This window comes from Sorex fumeus, unplaced genomic scaffold, assembly GCF_029834395.1.
Source record: "Sorex fumeus unplaced genomic scaffold, SorFum_2.1 ptg000122l, whole genome shotgun sequence".
Taxonomy (NCBI): domain Eukaryota; kingdom Metazoa; phylum Chordata; class Mammalia; order Eulipotyphla; family Soricidae; genus Sorex; species Sorex fumeus.
In genome coordinates this window covers 16312312-16330561 of record NW_026606179.1, presented here as the reverse complement: position 1 = coordinate 16330561, position 18250 = coordinate 16312312, and the positions used below count along the sequence as shown (strand labels likewise).

The 18250-nt window shown below is 47.3% G+C and overlaps 1 protein-coding gene across 1 annotated transcript; it reads right to left on the bottom strand.

Moving 5' to 3' along the window:
* Window positions 1-339: 339 nt before the first annotated feature.
* On the bottom strand, window positions 340-17012 carry CEACAM1 (CEA cell adhesion molecule 1). The gene is made up of 7 exons (XM_056135625.1): window positions 16887-17012; window positions 15445-15798; window positions 12951-13334; window positions 12303-12557; window positions 10386-10664; window positions 6255-6369; window positions 340-352 (listed from the first exon to the last, which is right to left on the bottom strand). Exons 1-7 carry the CDS (start codon window positions 16948-16950, stop codon window positions 340-342), a joined length of 1464 nt encoding a protein of 487 aa, XP_055991600.1. The 5' UTR covers window positions 16951-17012.
* Window positions 17013-18250: the final 1238 nt, after the last annotated feature.

The window sequence follows — 18250 nt, the reverse complement described above, 5'->3', positions numbered from 1 at the left end:
TAATAAATGTTTTATTAATGATAGGTAAGACATGATTTATTACCATAATGAGAGCCTAGTACAAAATAAAATTTAATGCAATATATTTTAGATTCTAGAGTTGAAAACTTACTTATGTTAATGAAAATAGGCATTTTATTATCTTTTATAGTTCACCTTCCCTCCACAATTGTCTCCAATTTTTTCAACTATCCCTCAAATCTGCCCCCTGCTTCCTTGTTTACGTAGGTTAAAATCACATAGCGATAACAAATGGGCTTTTATTGGTTCATTTTCTGATCATTCTGTTTGCCATTTCTTTAACTTTTGTGGAGCAAGCAATATAAATTTGTTACGTGCCTAAGGGGGCAATCTAGGAGGGAAACAGATATTGGTGGAGGGAAAGGTCACTCTGGTGGTGTTGGAACACTAAATGCCTGAAACAGCTATATTATAAGCAACTTTGTAAATTACAGTGTGTTAATAAAAATAAATGAAAAAAGAAAACATTGATATTAACTGAGGCAGCAGGTTGATACGGAATTTTTATTGTAAGCAATACAAATTTTACAAATAATTCAGAAGTGGCCAGGCAAAATTAAACAATAGAAGAGCATAAGTGCGGGAGTGCAGATATAGTTCGTGTGAGGGCAGAAACTCGAGTAGAGAACTCTCAACTAACTCTCAACTAACCATCTCTTTGGGAGCCTCTTTGACACAGCAGGAGATGAAGCATTTAGTATTTGACAGAACCTTACTCGACAGTGCCAAGGAGAAGACTGAGTGGGGAGTATATTTGCTACTCTTCCCTCCCTGTTTACTCTGATGCCATGGGAGAAAGCACATTCAGAGGCTGTCCCAGAAGCTTGGCCCAGTTAGAGTTCTACAATGCCCGTTACCCTTTCAAGTGCCCTCAAAGTCTGAATGAGACAAGCATCATCTTTAGTATGGCTTTCTGGTTCAAAAAAGTGCTCCCCTCAAGGACCAAACATACCTTAACAGAGACCAGGGATTTCTGAGAAAGTGAATGGATGTGCCAGGTGGATTGAACATACACAAGTCAAAATCTATAATAGAATTAGTCCTTAATGATTGTACCAGAGTCCTGGAGATTGAGTTATATCTACTTGAATCATGAATGGTGAAAATTACTTCCAAATTTTCTAATGAAACTTCTGGACATAAAAGCCTCGAGGTGCTTCTGGCCAAAGGGATGATATAAGGCAGTCAGATTGATTTACACATATTGTAAATAAAATCACAGATAGGTTAAGTAAACAAACAAAAAATCCTCTCACAAAAATTGGCAGTTACAAGTATTTAAATAGAATGTGTCATAGAAAAGGGAAAAAAGTGAAGTACCTAAAAAAATGTACATTTCTTAACAATTGTGGACTGGTGCTGGTCTGCAGATCTAAAACTATTTTTGCTTTGGGGTAACACCAGCAGTGTTGAGGGCTCTGCTGACTCCTGGCAGTACTTGAGGAACCATATGTGGTCTCAGTAATGGAACCTGAGTCAGCGCATGCAAGTCAAGCATGTTACCCCTTAACTATTTCTCCAGCACCAATCTTTTGATTTTAAATCACCTCTGAATGGTAGCTCTTGATTCTTGACCCAAAGTAATAGCTCATTGTTCCTATTAAGAGCTGAATGCCTCCTAAGGCTATAACTCCTCTCTATGTGGGTATTCCTCATGAACCTTGGAAAACAGTTCTTCTAGTTGGTGCTCAGGTTCTCTGAACACACTTGCCAAGAGGGGCTAGGTGGTATTCTAGCAAAGCAGCAAGATTTTAAGCCCTGGTCTGACAGGTAGATAACTGTTACAGTGACCAAGACATTGAATTTTCTAGTCCATATCTGGCTTTGTGTTTGGTTTCATATGTCTTGTTGAGGTGGGGGTGGGGGATGGGGATGGGGTTCCTACTGCACTTCGGAGAGAAAGCAGCTTTTACTTTTCTCCGTTTTCATTTTTGGCACTTCATTTCAGTGGATATGTAAATCTCAAGATTTTTTTTATTTTTGGGTCACACCTGGTAATGCACAGGGGTTACTCCTGGCTCATGCACTCAGGAATTATTCCTGGCAGTGCTCGGGGGACCATATGGGATGCTGGGAATTGAACCCTGGTCGGCCATGTACGAGGCAAATGCCCTACCCGCTGTGCTATTGCTCCAGTCCCATAAATCTCAAGATTATGGCAAATTAAAATTATCCTTAGAGAGTACAGGACCTTAGTTAAAGGAATTAAGATGCCCTGAGTAGGAAAATGTAAAACTAGTCTGGGGAAAGGCAAAGAAGATAGCTAAAAGAAAAGAACATGATTTGTATGTGGGTGCTCTGGGTTTGATTCCAGCACTGAATGATACCTGAGCACCACAAGGTGTGGCCAGTGAGCACATGTACACACACACACACACACACACACACACACACACACACACACAGAATCTATGTCTGGAAAGGGGGAGGGATCTGGCAATTATCCTCCAAAGTTTGCTTTGCCAAATTTCAATGAAAGGAAGGTTGGTTTTTCTGCAGACTCCAGGATATATCTTTTCATCTGTTGACACTGAAGGGTCAAGGCGGCGAGGGGTAGGAGGTGCTGTCACCAGGCAGCTTGGAGGTACCACAGAGAGAGTGGGGACTGGGTGGGAAGAGGTTTCTTCCTCTTACCCGAGTTGAAACCATCTCCTAGTGATGGGGCTAAGGGTCTTGAGGCACCAGCACATTGAATCGCACTACACTTTTTTCAGTTGCACTTCCGCATATATTGTTTCAGAAGCTGTTGAATGTGGGGTGGCAGGACTTTGTTTCTTGTGTTTCAGGGCACTGAATTCCAGGGAAGAATATGTAACTTCGTCAATCTGAAAGGCATGAATAACGTACATCTAAATCCGTGTTTAGGTCAGGCCCTCAGTCAAGTGTGATTCAGTACCACATGCTTGCCCCTTTGAAACTTTTCACTTCAAACAGGGGTTTCTATGACCCATGATCTCTGCTTGTAACATCCAATGAATTATTGATCATTAGTAGTAGACTTTTATTTATTTATTTATTTATTTGTTTGTTGGCTGCGTGCGACCCGAGTTCGATTCCTCCGCCCCTCTCGGAGAGCCTGGCAAGCTGCCGAGAGTATCTCACCCGCATGCCAGAGCCTGGCAAGCTCCCCCTGACGTATTCGATATGCCAAATACAGTAACAACAAAGTCTCCAATGGAGACGTTACTGGGCCCGCTTGAGCAAATCGATGATCAACGGGAGGGCCTTTACCTTTTACCTTTATTTATTTATTTATTGTATAATGGGGTTTGAAGATTTCAGCTGTGAGAATAAAAATGAAAAAGTGTACAGATGCATAAAACATAGAATGAATCTCACCAATTTTTTTTTCTTTTTGGGTCACACCCAGCCAATGCTAAGGGGTTGCTCCTGGCTCTGCACCCAGGAATCACTCCTGGCGGTGCTTGGGGGACCATATGGGATGCTGGGAATCGAACCGGGGTTGGCCGCATGCAAGGCAAACGCCCTACCCGCTGTGCCATTGCTCCAGCCCCTCTCACCAAATTTTTGATTGACGTCTGACACACACCACGTGGAACTGGAGCAGTAGTACAGCGGAAAGTGCACTTGCCTTGCTTGCTGCAGACCTGAGTTTGATCCCCGGCATCCCATATGGTCCCTCAAGCATGTGGCCCAGTGACCGACCCCCCCAAACATCAGACATATATAGATATTCTGCATTTTTCCTTTGTCTAAGAACTGAAACAGGCAAAATGGGTATCAGGATAGTGGTGATAATGGATAAGGAATAGTGGCTGGAGGCTGTTTTGAGTGGGAGGATCATATATTTTGTTTCTTGGTTGATTTTTACATGGGTATTCTCAATCTGTGAAACTATTCATTGTTACAATGTAATTATAATAAACTTATGATTTAAGCATTTTCAAGTATATATGCTTGCTCTGTTGTTGCAAGGTTAAGATAAGAAACATTCTGTAAAGTGCTTGTAAAGTAACAATGAAGATCTCAGACCCATTAGGAAGAAACTGATTCTTTGACAGTAGGAACGGGTTAGATTAAATTAGAAGAAGGAGAAAGATCTAGTGTCTTCCTTATGCTGGGCACTTTACATATGTTTGAATTCTGTCTGACTTCAGAGGTATGTATAACTTAACAGATGACACAGCTGAGGACTGTAGCACTGGACTGTAGCACTGTCCTCCAGTTGTTCATCAATATGCTAGAGCAGGCACCAGTAACTTCTCACAACAAATTGTGAGACTTGTTGTTACTGTGTTTGGCATATTGAATAAGTCACAGGTAGCTTGCCACTAAAGAGGTTATTTCCCAACCTGAGAGTTACTAAGAGTCACAGCCAGGATTCCAGAACAGAATGATAATTCTAAAGTTCACATTCCTGCTTTGAAGTATACTCATGGGAATAACCAGCCAACACTCTCTTGCAGCTGTGAGAAAATTTGATCCAGACTTGATCTCACATTACTGCCATTCGACATAAATATTTTCTTGAGAATTGAATCATTGGTGGGGGCTGGAGCGATAGCACAGCAGGTAGGGCGTTTGCCTTGCACGTGGCCAACCTGGGTTCGATTCCCAGCATCCCATATGGTCCCCCAAGCACCACCAGGAGTGCTGAGTGCACGAGCCAGGAGTAACCCTTGTGTAATGCTGGGTGTGACCCAAAAAGAAGGAGAATTGAGTCATTGAAACGGGCTGTGCTTACCTTGTTCACTGGGTTGTCAGAGTGGTCCTGACCTGGAGAAGCAAAGGAAGAGTCACCAATTCGTGGAATGTTAAGCTGCCTATGGCTTTTCTAGTGGAAGGAGGTGGCGGCTGAAAATCCTTTAAAGCACATTGGTATTCCTTTGGTCTTTCCCTCAATCCCAGATGTTAGTATCAGAGGAAAAGAGCCACCGAAAGCTTCACTCCTTATCTGATTTCTCCCAGTTCCAAGGTCTTGATTTTTGCCCAAATGTGTTTCTCAGCAACAAGCTCCAATGCCAAAAGAGGGCTACCGAGGCCCACAGCACCCAGAACACCACAAGACAGGGAAAGTCTCACCCAGAGAATGCCCACATCAGTGAGAGAGGCAGGAGGAGAGAGGCAGGATGAGAAAATGACTCCTGGAAGCACGGCTGTGTTACTCAGGCCTGCCTGGGCTAGAGCGTCTCTCCTAGGGTGCTGTTCTCTGGGGACTCGGTTCTCTAGCTACACTTCTGAAAGAAGTGGTTGGAGTCTAGGATTCCCTGCCAGGACAGGGTGGGGGGTGGGGGGACACACATCCGATCTCGGGGGTGAATGCTGTACTTACTGTTGTTGGAAGATGGGAGTTTGTTTTCTGTGTGATGGCGCTGGTCGTTTGCCCTAAATAAATATCAGACACCGTGACTCTTATTCCCAAGCATAGGACCTTTGCTCCTTGAATTAGAAAGGACACTGTCATCAGGTATTTCTCTGGAGCTCCTCCGTGTTCATCTAATCATAATTGATGCTGACTCTGAGGGAACCTCCTCTAACCTGTCCACCAGCCCTTCTAGTTGTTGACTTCCTGCTTTTGTTGGAAATGTGGCCATGTTACTCAGGCCTTCCTGGTCTAGAGTGTCTGTCCTGGGGCACTACTTATTCTTTATGAGGCTCATTAGATTTATTCCAAGGCTACCTCTGCCTCCTCTAAAGATAAATGCTTTTCCCCCTCTCTCACTTTACCAACAAAATAAAAATTAATAAAGCCAAATAAAATTAAGCTAATAATAAATAAAAATACTTTAAAATAAATAATTAAAAATAAAGTAATGACACGATATAATACTGACTTTAATAAAATAATAAAATAAATAATAAATAATAAAATTAATAAAACCAAAGTACTTCTACTTTCTCTCCAGTTATCTTTCTGTACTTTCCCCTCTTTTTCCTGCTATTATGGTCAACAGGGGACATAACTTGTTTTCTCTTGCTCTTTTTTGTTTTCTTGTTTCTTTCCTGGGCCTTAGTTTCCCCGAGTAGGGGACAGAGGAACACAATTGGGTCTGCCCCTTTAAACCATATGGATATGGAAATAACTTAAGACTAGTGATAGTGGGGTATGGGAAGTGTGGGGACAGGGAAGAAGAGCCCACAACAGTCCATGCCAAGAAGCAAGGTTTTAGCAAGGGACAGCTGCCCCGGGACCAGCGGACCAGACTCCCTCCTTCTGCCAAGCACAGTGGTTAGAGCAGGGGAAAGCACAGCTAGAAGAAAGGCTATCATACCTTCCGGTCTTTTTGTTATACATGAAGTACAGCACCCCTCCTATCATAGTTAGCCCGACCAGGATTCCAATCACAATGCCGGCAGTGGCTGCAGCAGATAGGCCCGTAGGCTTAGCTGTCAGGGAAAGAAAGGGAAGAATGAATGAAGGTGACATTATTTCACAGTGAGTGTGCCCTGGAAACAACTCTCAACTTGAAACTGTCCCTAATTGTTCCTTTGAAGAATTCATTTTTTGTAGGAAGTGCACTCCGAGGTAAGTAATTTTTCCCTGATGATGGGGTCAGTGCAATAGTATAGCGAGTAAGGTGCTTGTCTTGTATGAGGCCAACCCAGGTTGGCTTCCCAATACCCGACAGGGTCTCCCAGGCCTGCCAGGAGTGATCCCTGAGTGCAGAGCCATGGGTTAGCTTTGAGCACAGCTGGGTGTGGTCACTGCACCCCCTAATATATATATGTATGTATATAAGCATATACATATATATATTTCCTCCATGTGCTTGTACAATGTTATGCTAAAGTCAACTTAATATTGAATTAGATCTTTAAGACATTAAAGCTCAAAGCATTAAAAAGGATCATAAAACATGCTTCACTGTAATTCAGGAATATGGGGCTCAGAGAAAATTTAAGATTCAAATTAAACAAAGAAAGATCTTAAATCAACAACCTAACTTGACAGCTCTAAGAACTGGGGAAAAAGGGTTGGAGCAATAGTATAGCGGAGCAATAGTATAGCAATAGTATAGCATCTGCCTTGCACACGACCCAACTGGTTTGATCCCTAGCATCACATATGGTCCCTCAAGCACAACCAGGAGTAATTCCTGAGTGTAGAGCCAGGAGTAACCCCTGAACATTGCCAAGTGTGTGACACACCCCCTCCCCCACCAGCCCTACTAAAAAAAAAAAAAAAAAGAACTAGCTGCCACTCCCCAGGAGCTCACAGGCTGTCAGTGACTCAGACTGCTCTCCTGCCTTTTCTTTAAAAAAGGATGGAAATAACTCCTGCTGTGACCCCGTCTCCCTCATAACTCCAGCCCAGGACCACACTGTTGAGATGAACACATTATAAACCTCTAGATATTTGTCAAGTCACAGTGAAGAATTCAGGTTTTTCTGTATAAAAATGCAAAATAAGTGTCTTTTATCAACAAAGAAAGATTTTGGAAAAAAGGAAAGTGGTAATCATGCAATATGCTGCTACTTGGATGGATCTGGAGAGTATCATCCAGATCTGAGTGAAGTTAGAGGGAGAGAGACCATGACCTCTCTCACATGTGGGCTATAAAACATTAGGGAATAACAGATGCCCAAAGGCTAGAGAAACAAAGAGCATGAGAACTGGTATTCAGTTGGGAAGCTTACCACTGGGGAGGAGAGAACACAAGAACAATGGTGGAGAGAAGTGGTCGCTTGGGAGGAGAGAATGCTGAAAGGTGGTAAAATGTTATGCAGGAAACTATCAGTAACAGTATTGTAAACCAGTGCCCGAGTTTATTTTAAAAGTGTCTGTCAGAGGCAGGCTGGTGGGTGAGAGGGAAACTGGGGACATTGGTGGAGGCAAATGGATACTAGTGATGGAACTGCTGTTGGAACATTTTATGCCTGAAAGTCAATCATGAATAATTTTGTAATTCAGTGAGTAAATTGAAAAATAAAAAGCAAGAAACTAGGAGAAAAGAATAAACTAAAAAACTAGTGGAAGGAAGGAAATTATAATAAAGATTAGATGGAAATAAGTAAAATAGCACACAGAAAAGCAAGAGAAAACCCAGTGAAACAAAAATTGAATTTTGTTTCTTTCTTCAGGGACTGGGGAGGTAGTCCAGAGGGTGGAGTGCTTGCCTTGCATGTGACCAAACTGATTTCTGTCTTGGGCACCCCATATGGTCCCCCCCACGCCCACCAGGAGCACAGGGCCAGGAGTAAGCCCTGGTGTAGCCCCTAAATAGAAACAAAATAAAACAAAAGTTGGTTCATCAAAGATGAACAAAATCAACAAGCTTTCAAGTAGACTAAAGAGAGAAGATTTAAATGACTAAAGAAATGAAAGTGGAGACAATTACTACCAGTTTCACAGAGATAATAATTATAATATTATTATAAATAATTGTATATCAACAAATTTACCAGATAAAATAAGTCAATTCCTAGAAACACAAAATCTACCAAGATAGAATTATAAATATAAAATATATGTAGACCCATACCGGTAAGTAGACTGAATCAGTAAAAGCATTTGATGAAAATTCAACATCCTTTCATGATAAAAAAAAAAATACACAAGTAGATAGTACAGTGGGTAGGGCATTTGTTTTGCATGCAGCCGACCTGGGTGCGATTCCCAGCATTCCATATGGTCCCCTGATATACCGCCAGGAGTAATTCCTGAGTGCAAAGCCAGGATTAACCCCTGTGCATTGCCAGGTGTGACCCAAAAAGCCAAAAAAAAAAAAATACACAAGTGAGACTAAGTTATTTGTATATACAATTTTGAAATTAAAAAATGGGCTGAGCTTTAAGGTATAAAGACTGATGGAATAGAGTTGAACTACAGTTCAAGAACATCAAAACAATTGGAAAACACAATGAACTTAGACATTTCTCCAATACATAAATGCGAAATAAGCACATAAGAAAATAACAGTAGTAACCAGGAGGGAAATGTAGCTCAAACCCACAATGAGAAATCACCGAATACTCATCAAAAGACTATTACAGAAAAACAAGCATACCCACAAACAAAAACAAACTCAAAACAAGTATTAGCAAAGCTGTGGAGAGTATCTGTGAATTGCTGATGAGAAAGTGAAATGGCACAGCCAATAAAGAAGATGTGGCAGTTCATGAAAAAATAAATGAGCAGAAGCTGGGGATGTGGCTCACGTGGTAGAGCTTGCGTTTAATCTCTGGTACCACATGAATCCCCAGCACTTCCAGATATAGCCCTAGTGATTCCCCCAAGCACTGCCAGGTGTGACCTCTACAAAAAAAAAAAAAAGAGTAAGGAATTACTGGTAGTTACACTTCTGGATATATAACCGCAAATATTGAAAGCAGGAATTAGAACAGTTATTTTTTCAGTGCTGGCCATTAAACCCAGGGCTTCACACATTTGAGTACTGTGCCATATTACTGAGCCACATCCCCAGCCTCTGGGGATATATATTAAGACGTGTATATCCTTGAGTTTAGAGAAGCATTAATCATAAAAACAACATTAAAACCAGCCTAAAGCATTATGGATAAGTGAATGATAAGCAAAATATGATAGTACATTCATGCATTTCTTAATGACAGGATGTGTTCCGAGAAATGTGTCATTAAGTGATCTTCACTGCTGTACTAAGGTCATAGTGCCCTTCCAAAGACCTAGATCACACAGCTCACTACACACTTAGATTCTTGGGACCACTGAAGGAAGGGGACATTGGTGATAAGATGGCCTGAAACTACTTTATCATGAACAACTTTGTAAATCATGGTGTTTTAATAAACATTCCTGTGAGTGAAGGGAAGTAGAATATTGGTTAAACCCCATAGCAGCAGCAGCTACAGACACCAGCACACACACACAAACACACACACACACACACACGGATTAAATTCTTATATATACTACAACATGGGTGAACTTTGAAGAAATTATGCTAAGTGAAATCATGCACAGAACAGATGATGAGAACTTTAGAATGGTCAGCTCTGTAGAGACAGAAAGTAGAATGGTGGTTACCAGGGAGTTAAGAGGCGGGGGCATTACTGTGAAATGGGCACAGTTTTAGTAGGGTGGGATAAAAAAGCTCTGGAAATTGCACAATAATATGAATATGAATAATATGAATCACTAATGCGACTGAACTGTGCATCTAAAGTGGTTAAAATGGTAAAATCTTACCACATAAAATGGTAACAGAAAAAAAAAACACATTTTTGACAAGGCCACAGAGTAAATGTGAGACTCAGGATAAAAAATTAAATATTTTGATTTGAAGGCTGAGCTCTTATCATTTTGCCATCTGGTAACTGTCATGGTCTGTTGATTGATATTCTGGCCGTTGATTTCCATCCGCTTCATACTCCACTTAGACTATCTCCCCAGGAAGATACAAGATAATTAATTGGTCACTTACGAGTCACCTCCAGCTTCACGGTGGGACTATTTAGGGAACTGATGGGGTTGGAGACCTCACAGTGATAGTTCCCGGCATCGTACACTGAGACAGTCTTGAGGATGAGGGTCCTGTTGTCTTGAGACAGCACCTTTGTGTCTGAGGGCTGCAGAGTCTGGTTATTGAGGAGCCACTGGATGGAGATCTCAGTGTCATTGGTGAGGCACAGCAGGGTCACAGAGTTATCACCTTCTTGCACTGTGGTGTTGGAGGCTTTGATGTTGGCTGATGTCACTGGGTCTGTAGAGAAATGAGTTGGAGTGACAGGACGAGCTGGGACCTGGGCTTGCGCCTTCCTCAGACATCTTAGTCTCCTCAGCCACAGTGTACAGAGGTCACCAGAGGGGGCCCGGCCATACAGATGGTGTTTGTTTCCTGACAACCCTTAAGGAAAAGGCAACTTCTCTACCTATAACCCTCATTTACCTCAAGATGACTCCCAACCTGTCCCCTCCCCCCCAATCTCTGTGTCAGCTTCAGGAACCTCTTCTCAGCGCATGTTATCCTGCACCTCAGTAATGGAATGCTTCTCCCACTGTCTCACCCTGCGGTTGCCTTTATCCAGACACAGACTGTGTCTGGATAAAGGCCTGAACCTTCTGTCATGGACAGTAGCTTTCCATGAAAAAAGAAAGATGTTTCCTTGGTAAATGTTTTATTCAGCAAGGTGGAATAGCTCAGCCAGTCCTTCTAACCTTAGGCTCAGGGATTTCTCACTCTGAAAATTCCCAATGCTTATCTCGAATCTCTCAGAGAAGAAATCTCTAGGAAAGCGATCACGGTATAAAAGGCTGGTGCTGTCCATCTCTCCTTAAATCATGTCGTCACCCTGCTCCTTGCTTCTCAGGAATGGATACCACATATTTATTCTTTTTTGTTTGCTTGCTTGCTTGCTTGCTTTTGGGGCCACACCCAGCAGTGCTCAGATCTTAGTCCTGGCCTTGTGCTCAGGGACCATTCCTGGAGGTGCTCAGGGAACCAGATGTGGTGCTGGGATTGAACCCGGGTCAGTTACGTGTGAGGCAAGTGCTCTACCTACTTTGCTATCACCCCCAGCCCCCATCCCTTTTTTTGGGGGGTGGGCTCAGTTCTGTTTGTCACCTGGGTAGGTGGGTGCTGCAGTGTCAGACAGCTGAGAGCAGGGCAAGCTCAGAGGAGCCTCCCAGGCTCGCTCCCTCCCCCCACTCCCTGCATCCTGGCCTGGGGAAGCTTCAGTGTTACTTGGTGGCAGGATTGGAAACAGGTAGCCGGGGCCCCTTTTCCATGTGCTCAATCCCACCCCTGAGGGCATCAGAGCAGGTTGAGGGCAGGCTTAAGGCAGAGCAAAGAGGCGGTTCTGTCCTGCCCACAGCTACTGAGAGGTTTCATTCTCTCCTCTGGGAAAAGGACTGGCACTCAAATCAAAATCATCTACTCCCCTTGTAGCGTAGCACAGAACGCAGGTAACAAAAATGGGGACAGAGGTACTTCTTGAGGCAAAAAGCAGCTGAACCTTAGTGCTTCCCTCTAATCTGCTACCCTGCAGGGCCTCTGGGTCTCAGACAAAGCCCCAGCACATTTCAGGCTCTGCTGTATGAGCCAAGAGAAATCTGAAACATATGGAGCAGAAAAATCTGTGGAGACTTGTAAGAGGGAGGCCAGGGGAAGAATTTGAGACTCACTTGTGTCCATGGACAGCAGGGAAATATCTTCTTTCAGTCATTTTTGTTTGTTTTGTGTTTTGAGTGAGATTTGGTGCTCAGGGCACCATGCAGCACGGGGTTGTGAACCCAGGACCCCTGCTTTTAAAGTGGGAACTCTGGCCCAGGCTTGCATTTGGGGGCGGGGGGAACAACCTTCAACCCAAGTTTTGAACAAAAATTCCAGGAAGACACTTACCTAAGACTATGATTTCGAGCGTCATGTTATTACTGAGTGATGTGACAGTGTTATTGACAAGGCAGGTATAGGAACCGCTGTCATCCGGAGAGAGGGTGGGTATGAAGAAGTTCTGTGCAGATACCACGGCCTGCTTGCTGGTAATCCAGGTAAACTTCGCAGGTGGGTGGGAGGCTGTGTAGCAGGAGAGGCTGAGGTTTGCCCCTCGACGGTAGAAGGTTTTTGAGGGGGAGATGACGGGAGGGTCTGGGCCATCTGCAACACAGAACCAAATCTGGGATGTTGGGGGGAAAGGGAGCCCGTGCCTATCCCGGGCCTCAGTGTCCCTCTGAGCTCAGTCTCACCTTGCTCTAAAATTCCAACCCTGACCCTCGTGTTCTCTCTGAGCCCTTACCCTATTCTGATGGTGGGCCACTGACTCGGGCCTCTCAGGGCACGGTGGGCCGGCCGTCCTCATCCCACCCAGGGTCAGGGCTTCTGGGCCTGCTGGGGATTGAGTTGTCGCCCGGCTGGGGTTGGATAGGGCATGTTAAGTGTTGGGGGTGAGGGGCATGAGGGAGGCGGTGCTGGGTACTTAAGACAGGTGCCAGTCCAATGTCACCTGTCAGTATGAACTGGGGGATTCACAGGTAGGGATGAGTTACTCACAGAAAACAACCAGGTTGAATGGGTCACTGGTCTTGGAGCTCACAGGGTTCCAGTTCTCACACACATAGGCTCCAGTGTTATTCCTCAGGGTAGGGTTTAAAGTCAGAATCCGATTTTCCATAGACAGCTCCAGCCCATCACTCAGAACAACAGGTTTAGAGTTGAAGAACCACCGGTAGGTTGTGTCTGGAGTCTCCGGATCACACTGCATCTTCACTGTTTCCTTCATCTCCGTGGGGCTCTCGTTGTCAGCGTTGATGGTGGGTTTGGTTAACAGCACTGTATGGGGAACAGAGAACGTGGTCCTTGTGATGTCCGGATTCCTCCAGGGGTGTCCGTCGTCAGAGTTGGCATCTCTCCGCTCAGTGAGGCAGCTGTGCACATCTCTGAAGAAGGTGTGAGGGTGGAGCTGGGGACTGGAAGGGCCCTGCTGTGCCTGGGGGAAGCTCAGCATCTCAGGGTCAATAAAGTCTCAGCGTTGGAGTATGAAGGACACGGGATGGGAATCAACAGTCCCTGTGCCTCTCTTGCTCTTCTCTCTCCAGTGAGACCCAATCTGCCTCAGAGTGCCCCCCTGGAGTCTGCCCTTCACCTGTAGACACCTGTACTACCGAGGGGATTAATTTTGATGGGGTCCACTGACACTTTCCTAGAGGTCGTGGTGGGAGGCCACCCACAACCCTTCACTCCCGAGATGCCTGGGCTGCAGGCCTGCAACTGGGTGTCTGAGAGAAATGACATGTGGGGTCAAGAAGCAGACCTGGGGGGGCCTGTTCAGCACTCAGACTGTAGGCTCAGGAGGGGCAGCTATTCCAGGAGGTCTGTGTGACTGACAGACAGCACCCTGGAAAGGGCAGAACAAAGTCCTAGGAAGGCTTTAGGGGGACAGGTGGGAGCTGTCTGGTTTGGTAGAACCACATTCCCTGCCTTTGGTCTTGGTGTGTCCTGAAACTCAGGGACCACAGCAGCTGCAGAGGGTGGCTGTGAGAAGTGTTGGTGTTCTCTCTCCCAGGAGAGCAGAACTTGCTGGAAGCTGCTCTCCTGGACCGTTTCTGTTGGGCAATTCTGAGGTAGGGACCAGAGAAGTTGAAGTGTGAGAGAATGTGTGAAGATCCTTATTCATGCCCCATACAGGAGACAGTTTCTGAGGCATGTCCCAGGCTCACACTCTGAGCCCTAGTCCAAGTTCTGTTGCCTACCAGGAACACAGGAAGTTCCTCAGGAGACAGTACTGTGGGTTTGAAGCTACTGGTTCCCTGGGTGAGAGAAGGGTAGGTCCTGTTAGGGGACAGAATGGAGGGGGGGTGGTCAACTATGAGAAGGAGAGTATTTCCGAATGAGTATGAGTGACGCATCAAGTTTAGAAAAGCCGGAGCTGCCACCCATCCTGTAGACAATGAAGCAACGGGGACAAGGCGTGTGGCTATCCTCTTCATCCCAGAGAACACTGAGATGGATTCAGTGATCAAATAAGGTCTCAGCAGCTGCACACTCCCTGCCCCCGCCCCCATCTCTGCCCTATGGATAAGGTGTCACCATGACAATACGCGAGTCAGAGGGCTCAGGGCCTAGCCAGCCCAGGAAGGACTTGGAAGCCTCACCCTTCCCACAGCGAGGAGCAGGAAGGGGGTCAGCAGTCCCAGGGTCAGATGTGGCTGGGACGTTTGTTCGTTTTGCTTGGGGGCTCGTGCTCCAGCCCACTGAGCTCTCCCCACCCAGGAAAAGGACTTAATGGCCATTTGGTGTCCGGGTCCACAGAGGCATAGTTGGGCCCTTGGGCTGGAAGATCAGGTAGGGACTCTTCTGGCTCATTGGTTGTGTTCTAGGTAATAGACCCAGTGACTATTCCCCTGTGCCTCAGTTTCCCTCAGTGGAACCAGGCAGTATCTTCTGCCATGCAGGTATCTGAATGGGAACCTTCCTGGATCCCACTTACTGATGGTGAGTCAGGGAAAGCAAAGCTGCCCCCATGACCGGCCTCAGCGGTCACTGTTCCCCATGAAGTTCCAGTAGAATCTTTTGGGGGGGCTGCCAGGAGCATCTTTTCTCTTGCTCCCTCCTGGGGCCACCCTCCCTCCTAAGCCCCCTGGCTTGTAGCTAGTGGCCTGGGGACCTGCCCCTTGTGCTTGGTGCTGAAGTCTCGGGAAGGACAGATCTGTCCCCACACACATGTGGCCCTGGGCTGAGCCCTGGCTGAGAGCAGCTCAACAATGATCCCTGAGCACAGAGCTCAGGAAACTTTGCTTCCTGTGAACCACACAGTGTATCTCTCAGGGGCCTGCTCTTGGGGTACAGTGTCTAGACCGAGGCTGACCTCCCCTAGCAGGGTCGGACTCTGGGTCAGGAACTGGATCTTTCCCTTTCATGTTTGTCCTGCACAAATGCTTAAATACCTCAGTGGGGGAGCTTCATGCAGGGGAGAGGGCAGCCCTGTTAGGGACCAAATTCCATGTGATAATTAGATTTGGCCCCTCCCCACCCTAGCACCACTCACCGTACACGCCGAGCTCTCCTTTTCCTTGTAAAATGTCACTTCCCAGTGTAATGGCTTGTAAGAGGTAGGTGGCCTTGTCTTCCCGGGTGAGGTTCCGGATTTGCAGGGTTCCGTTGTTGAACAGGGTCTCTCGGTTGCTGTATAAAGGCCCATTAACAATAGCTTCTGGGTTTGATTTCAATGTTGCAATGATGTTCTTTGGTTCAACGGACTCTTTGTACCAGTCTAAGCGTAAAACATTTTCTGGCATCTTGTGGACAAGCATATTGACACTGTCCCCTACCACAGCATTGGCCGGTATTAGTTCCACAGAAAAAGCATTGGTGGGCAGGCTCCAGAAAGGTAAGAGTGCGGCTGGAATCAGAGAGAGTTGGAGGATTAGGCCTGTTATGCGGGGGAGGAAAATATGTCCTGGAGGGCTGAGAGATAGTACAAGGGTTAAGGCATTGCCTTGCATGTGGCCGACTGGGCTTGACTTCTGCCCCACCAGGAGTGACTTCTGAGCTTAGAGCCAGGAGTGATCCCTGAGCACAGAGCCAGGAGTGATCTCTGAGCACCTCTGCTGTGGCCCAACCCCCTTAACCACATCCAGCACCTCAACCATGAGTGTTCAGTCCTGTAGATTTTGGTGTGTGTGTGTGTGTGTGTGTGTGTGTGCGCACACACACACACACACATACACTATGGGTTCAGGGTCAGGCAGGAGTACCTTCACTCAGCGCCCGACTTTGTTCTTTGTCACCTTCTCCTCAGATGTCGCCCCTCCCTCCCTCCCTCCCTCCTTCCCTGTCCCAGATCCTGCTCATTCAGGGCCCTGGGGAGATACCCCCTCCTCCTGCTCTGAAACCCCACTTCACAGTGGACCCGTTCCTGCTGTTCCTCCCTGAACCTTGTCCGTCCCTAACTGCACCTTCTAGATTCCTTGTGGTGCGCCCGTGAGGACAGGGCCCGTGGGACAGCTCCAGCCCTGTGCTGAGTGATGGGGCTCCCAGGTCCACCGCCTGGCTCCCCGAGTCCTGACACGGTGCATGAGGACAGGATTCGAGGCCTCAGTTCCGACTTATCCGCAGAGACTGACCAAGACGCGTCTCATCCACCGGACAGCTGAGGTTTTCCTGCCCCTCCCGTCACAGCATGAGAATTCCCATGCCAAGCCCCCACCCCGACACTGTTTTGTTCTGTTGTTCGGGCCATACCCGGTGTGCCCAGTGGTGCCTCCTGCACAGGGTTGGAGACCCTGCAGGGTTGGGGGTTGAGCACATGCAAAGATGGTCTTTAGCACTTTGACCTGTCCCCCCAGGCCCTCTTCCCAATCTCACCCTGTTCCCCCCATGCTCTCCCCCACATGCAAAGGGAATACTCTGTCCCCTCTCAGAGCTCTGTGCCCCCAGAAGACCCCAGCCTGTGTCCCCTGCCCACCCCCAGGAAAGTCCCTCCCTTACCTGCGAGCAGGAGCCCTTTCCAGGGCACGTACCCTCTGTGGGCAGGGGCTGAGGGGGACTCCATGTGTCCACTGCTGCTGGCTCCCACCGGCTGGGAGAATTGCTGGAAACCCAGGAAGACACTCAGGCTCCACTGCTACCAGAAAGACAGACAGGCAGGCAGACAGATGTGTGAGACCCTGAGCTTCCTCCTCCTGAGCTGAGCTGCTGGGGGTGGGGGCAGGAGGCTGGGCCAGTCATGTGCTGGGGGTGGGGCCTCTGCTCCTCTCCTCCCCCTCCCCTCCTGGCCCTTCTCCTCTCTCCTGTCTGTACTTTGCTTCCTGGAAAGGACTGCGGCCACTTCTTCAGCTGGGGCTGCGCAAAGCACATGCATGTGCACACACACACATACATGTATGCAAAGTCACACACATGGACACACGCCCTGTTTCGGATAAGCTCAGTCCTGCGGTGCTTATGTCCAGGGCTTCCCCAGAGCTTCAGGTGGGGTGCACTGGTGTCCCCCCCACTTACTGCACTCTTCCCCCTTCTGGATTCTTCCTCCAGAGCAGGACGTGCGGTGTTTCAGAATTTAATGTCCTCTCGATGCCCAGGAACCATCTGTGGCACTTTATAAAGGTGACGCATACCCAGGGGAGCCCTTAAATGCTACAGGAGCTGCAGGTAACAGGCCCCATCAGGTGAGACCATGGCATGTGCGTGCATGTGCGTGTGTGTGTGTGTGTGTGTGTGTGTGTGTGTGTGTGGTAGGGGAGCTGCCCTGTGTTAGGGGGTTCTGAGACTCTGAGAAATGAGGGTTCTGGCTGGCAGGTGTGGGAATCCCAGAGTGTACTGCTACCAGGCTCGTAGGGGGTGCTGGTCAGCCTGGCCATGGTGCCCACTTCAGTGCAGCACTGAAGGGACCCTGTCCCTGGTGGACGACCACCTTCTTGGTCTCTGTTAGGTCTTGCCTGTCAGCAATCCCAGGTGTGACCCAGAAACACGGGAGTGGGGGCCCCAGGCCCACCCTGGCTCTGGGGTATGCAGGGGAGCACAGGAAGGCCCCTCTTGGTCTGCAGGGCCCCAGCTGGCTCCTGTGTGGGCCCAGACCCAGATTCTACACGAGGAGAGTTTTACTAGGTGTTCTGGGGCCTGAGACCGCATGGAGAGTCACAGTGCTCTCTGGTTCTCGGTGGAAGATTCCAGAGCAACCGACCCTCGCTGAGCCCGTGACTCCGAGCCCATCCTATCGCTCACTTACCATCCCGGGATCCCCTGTCCTCTGCCTGCTGACTCCCACTGTTCCCCCAGCTTGCCCACGGTGGTGCCAGGCGGGGCCGAGGGGGCTGCGCAGGGGCCCTGCGGGGGAGATTGTCCTTGTGGTT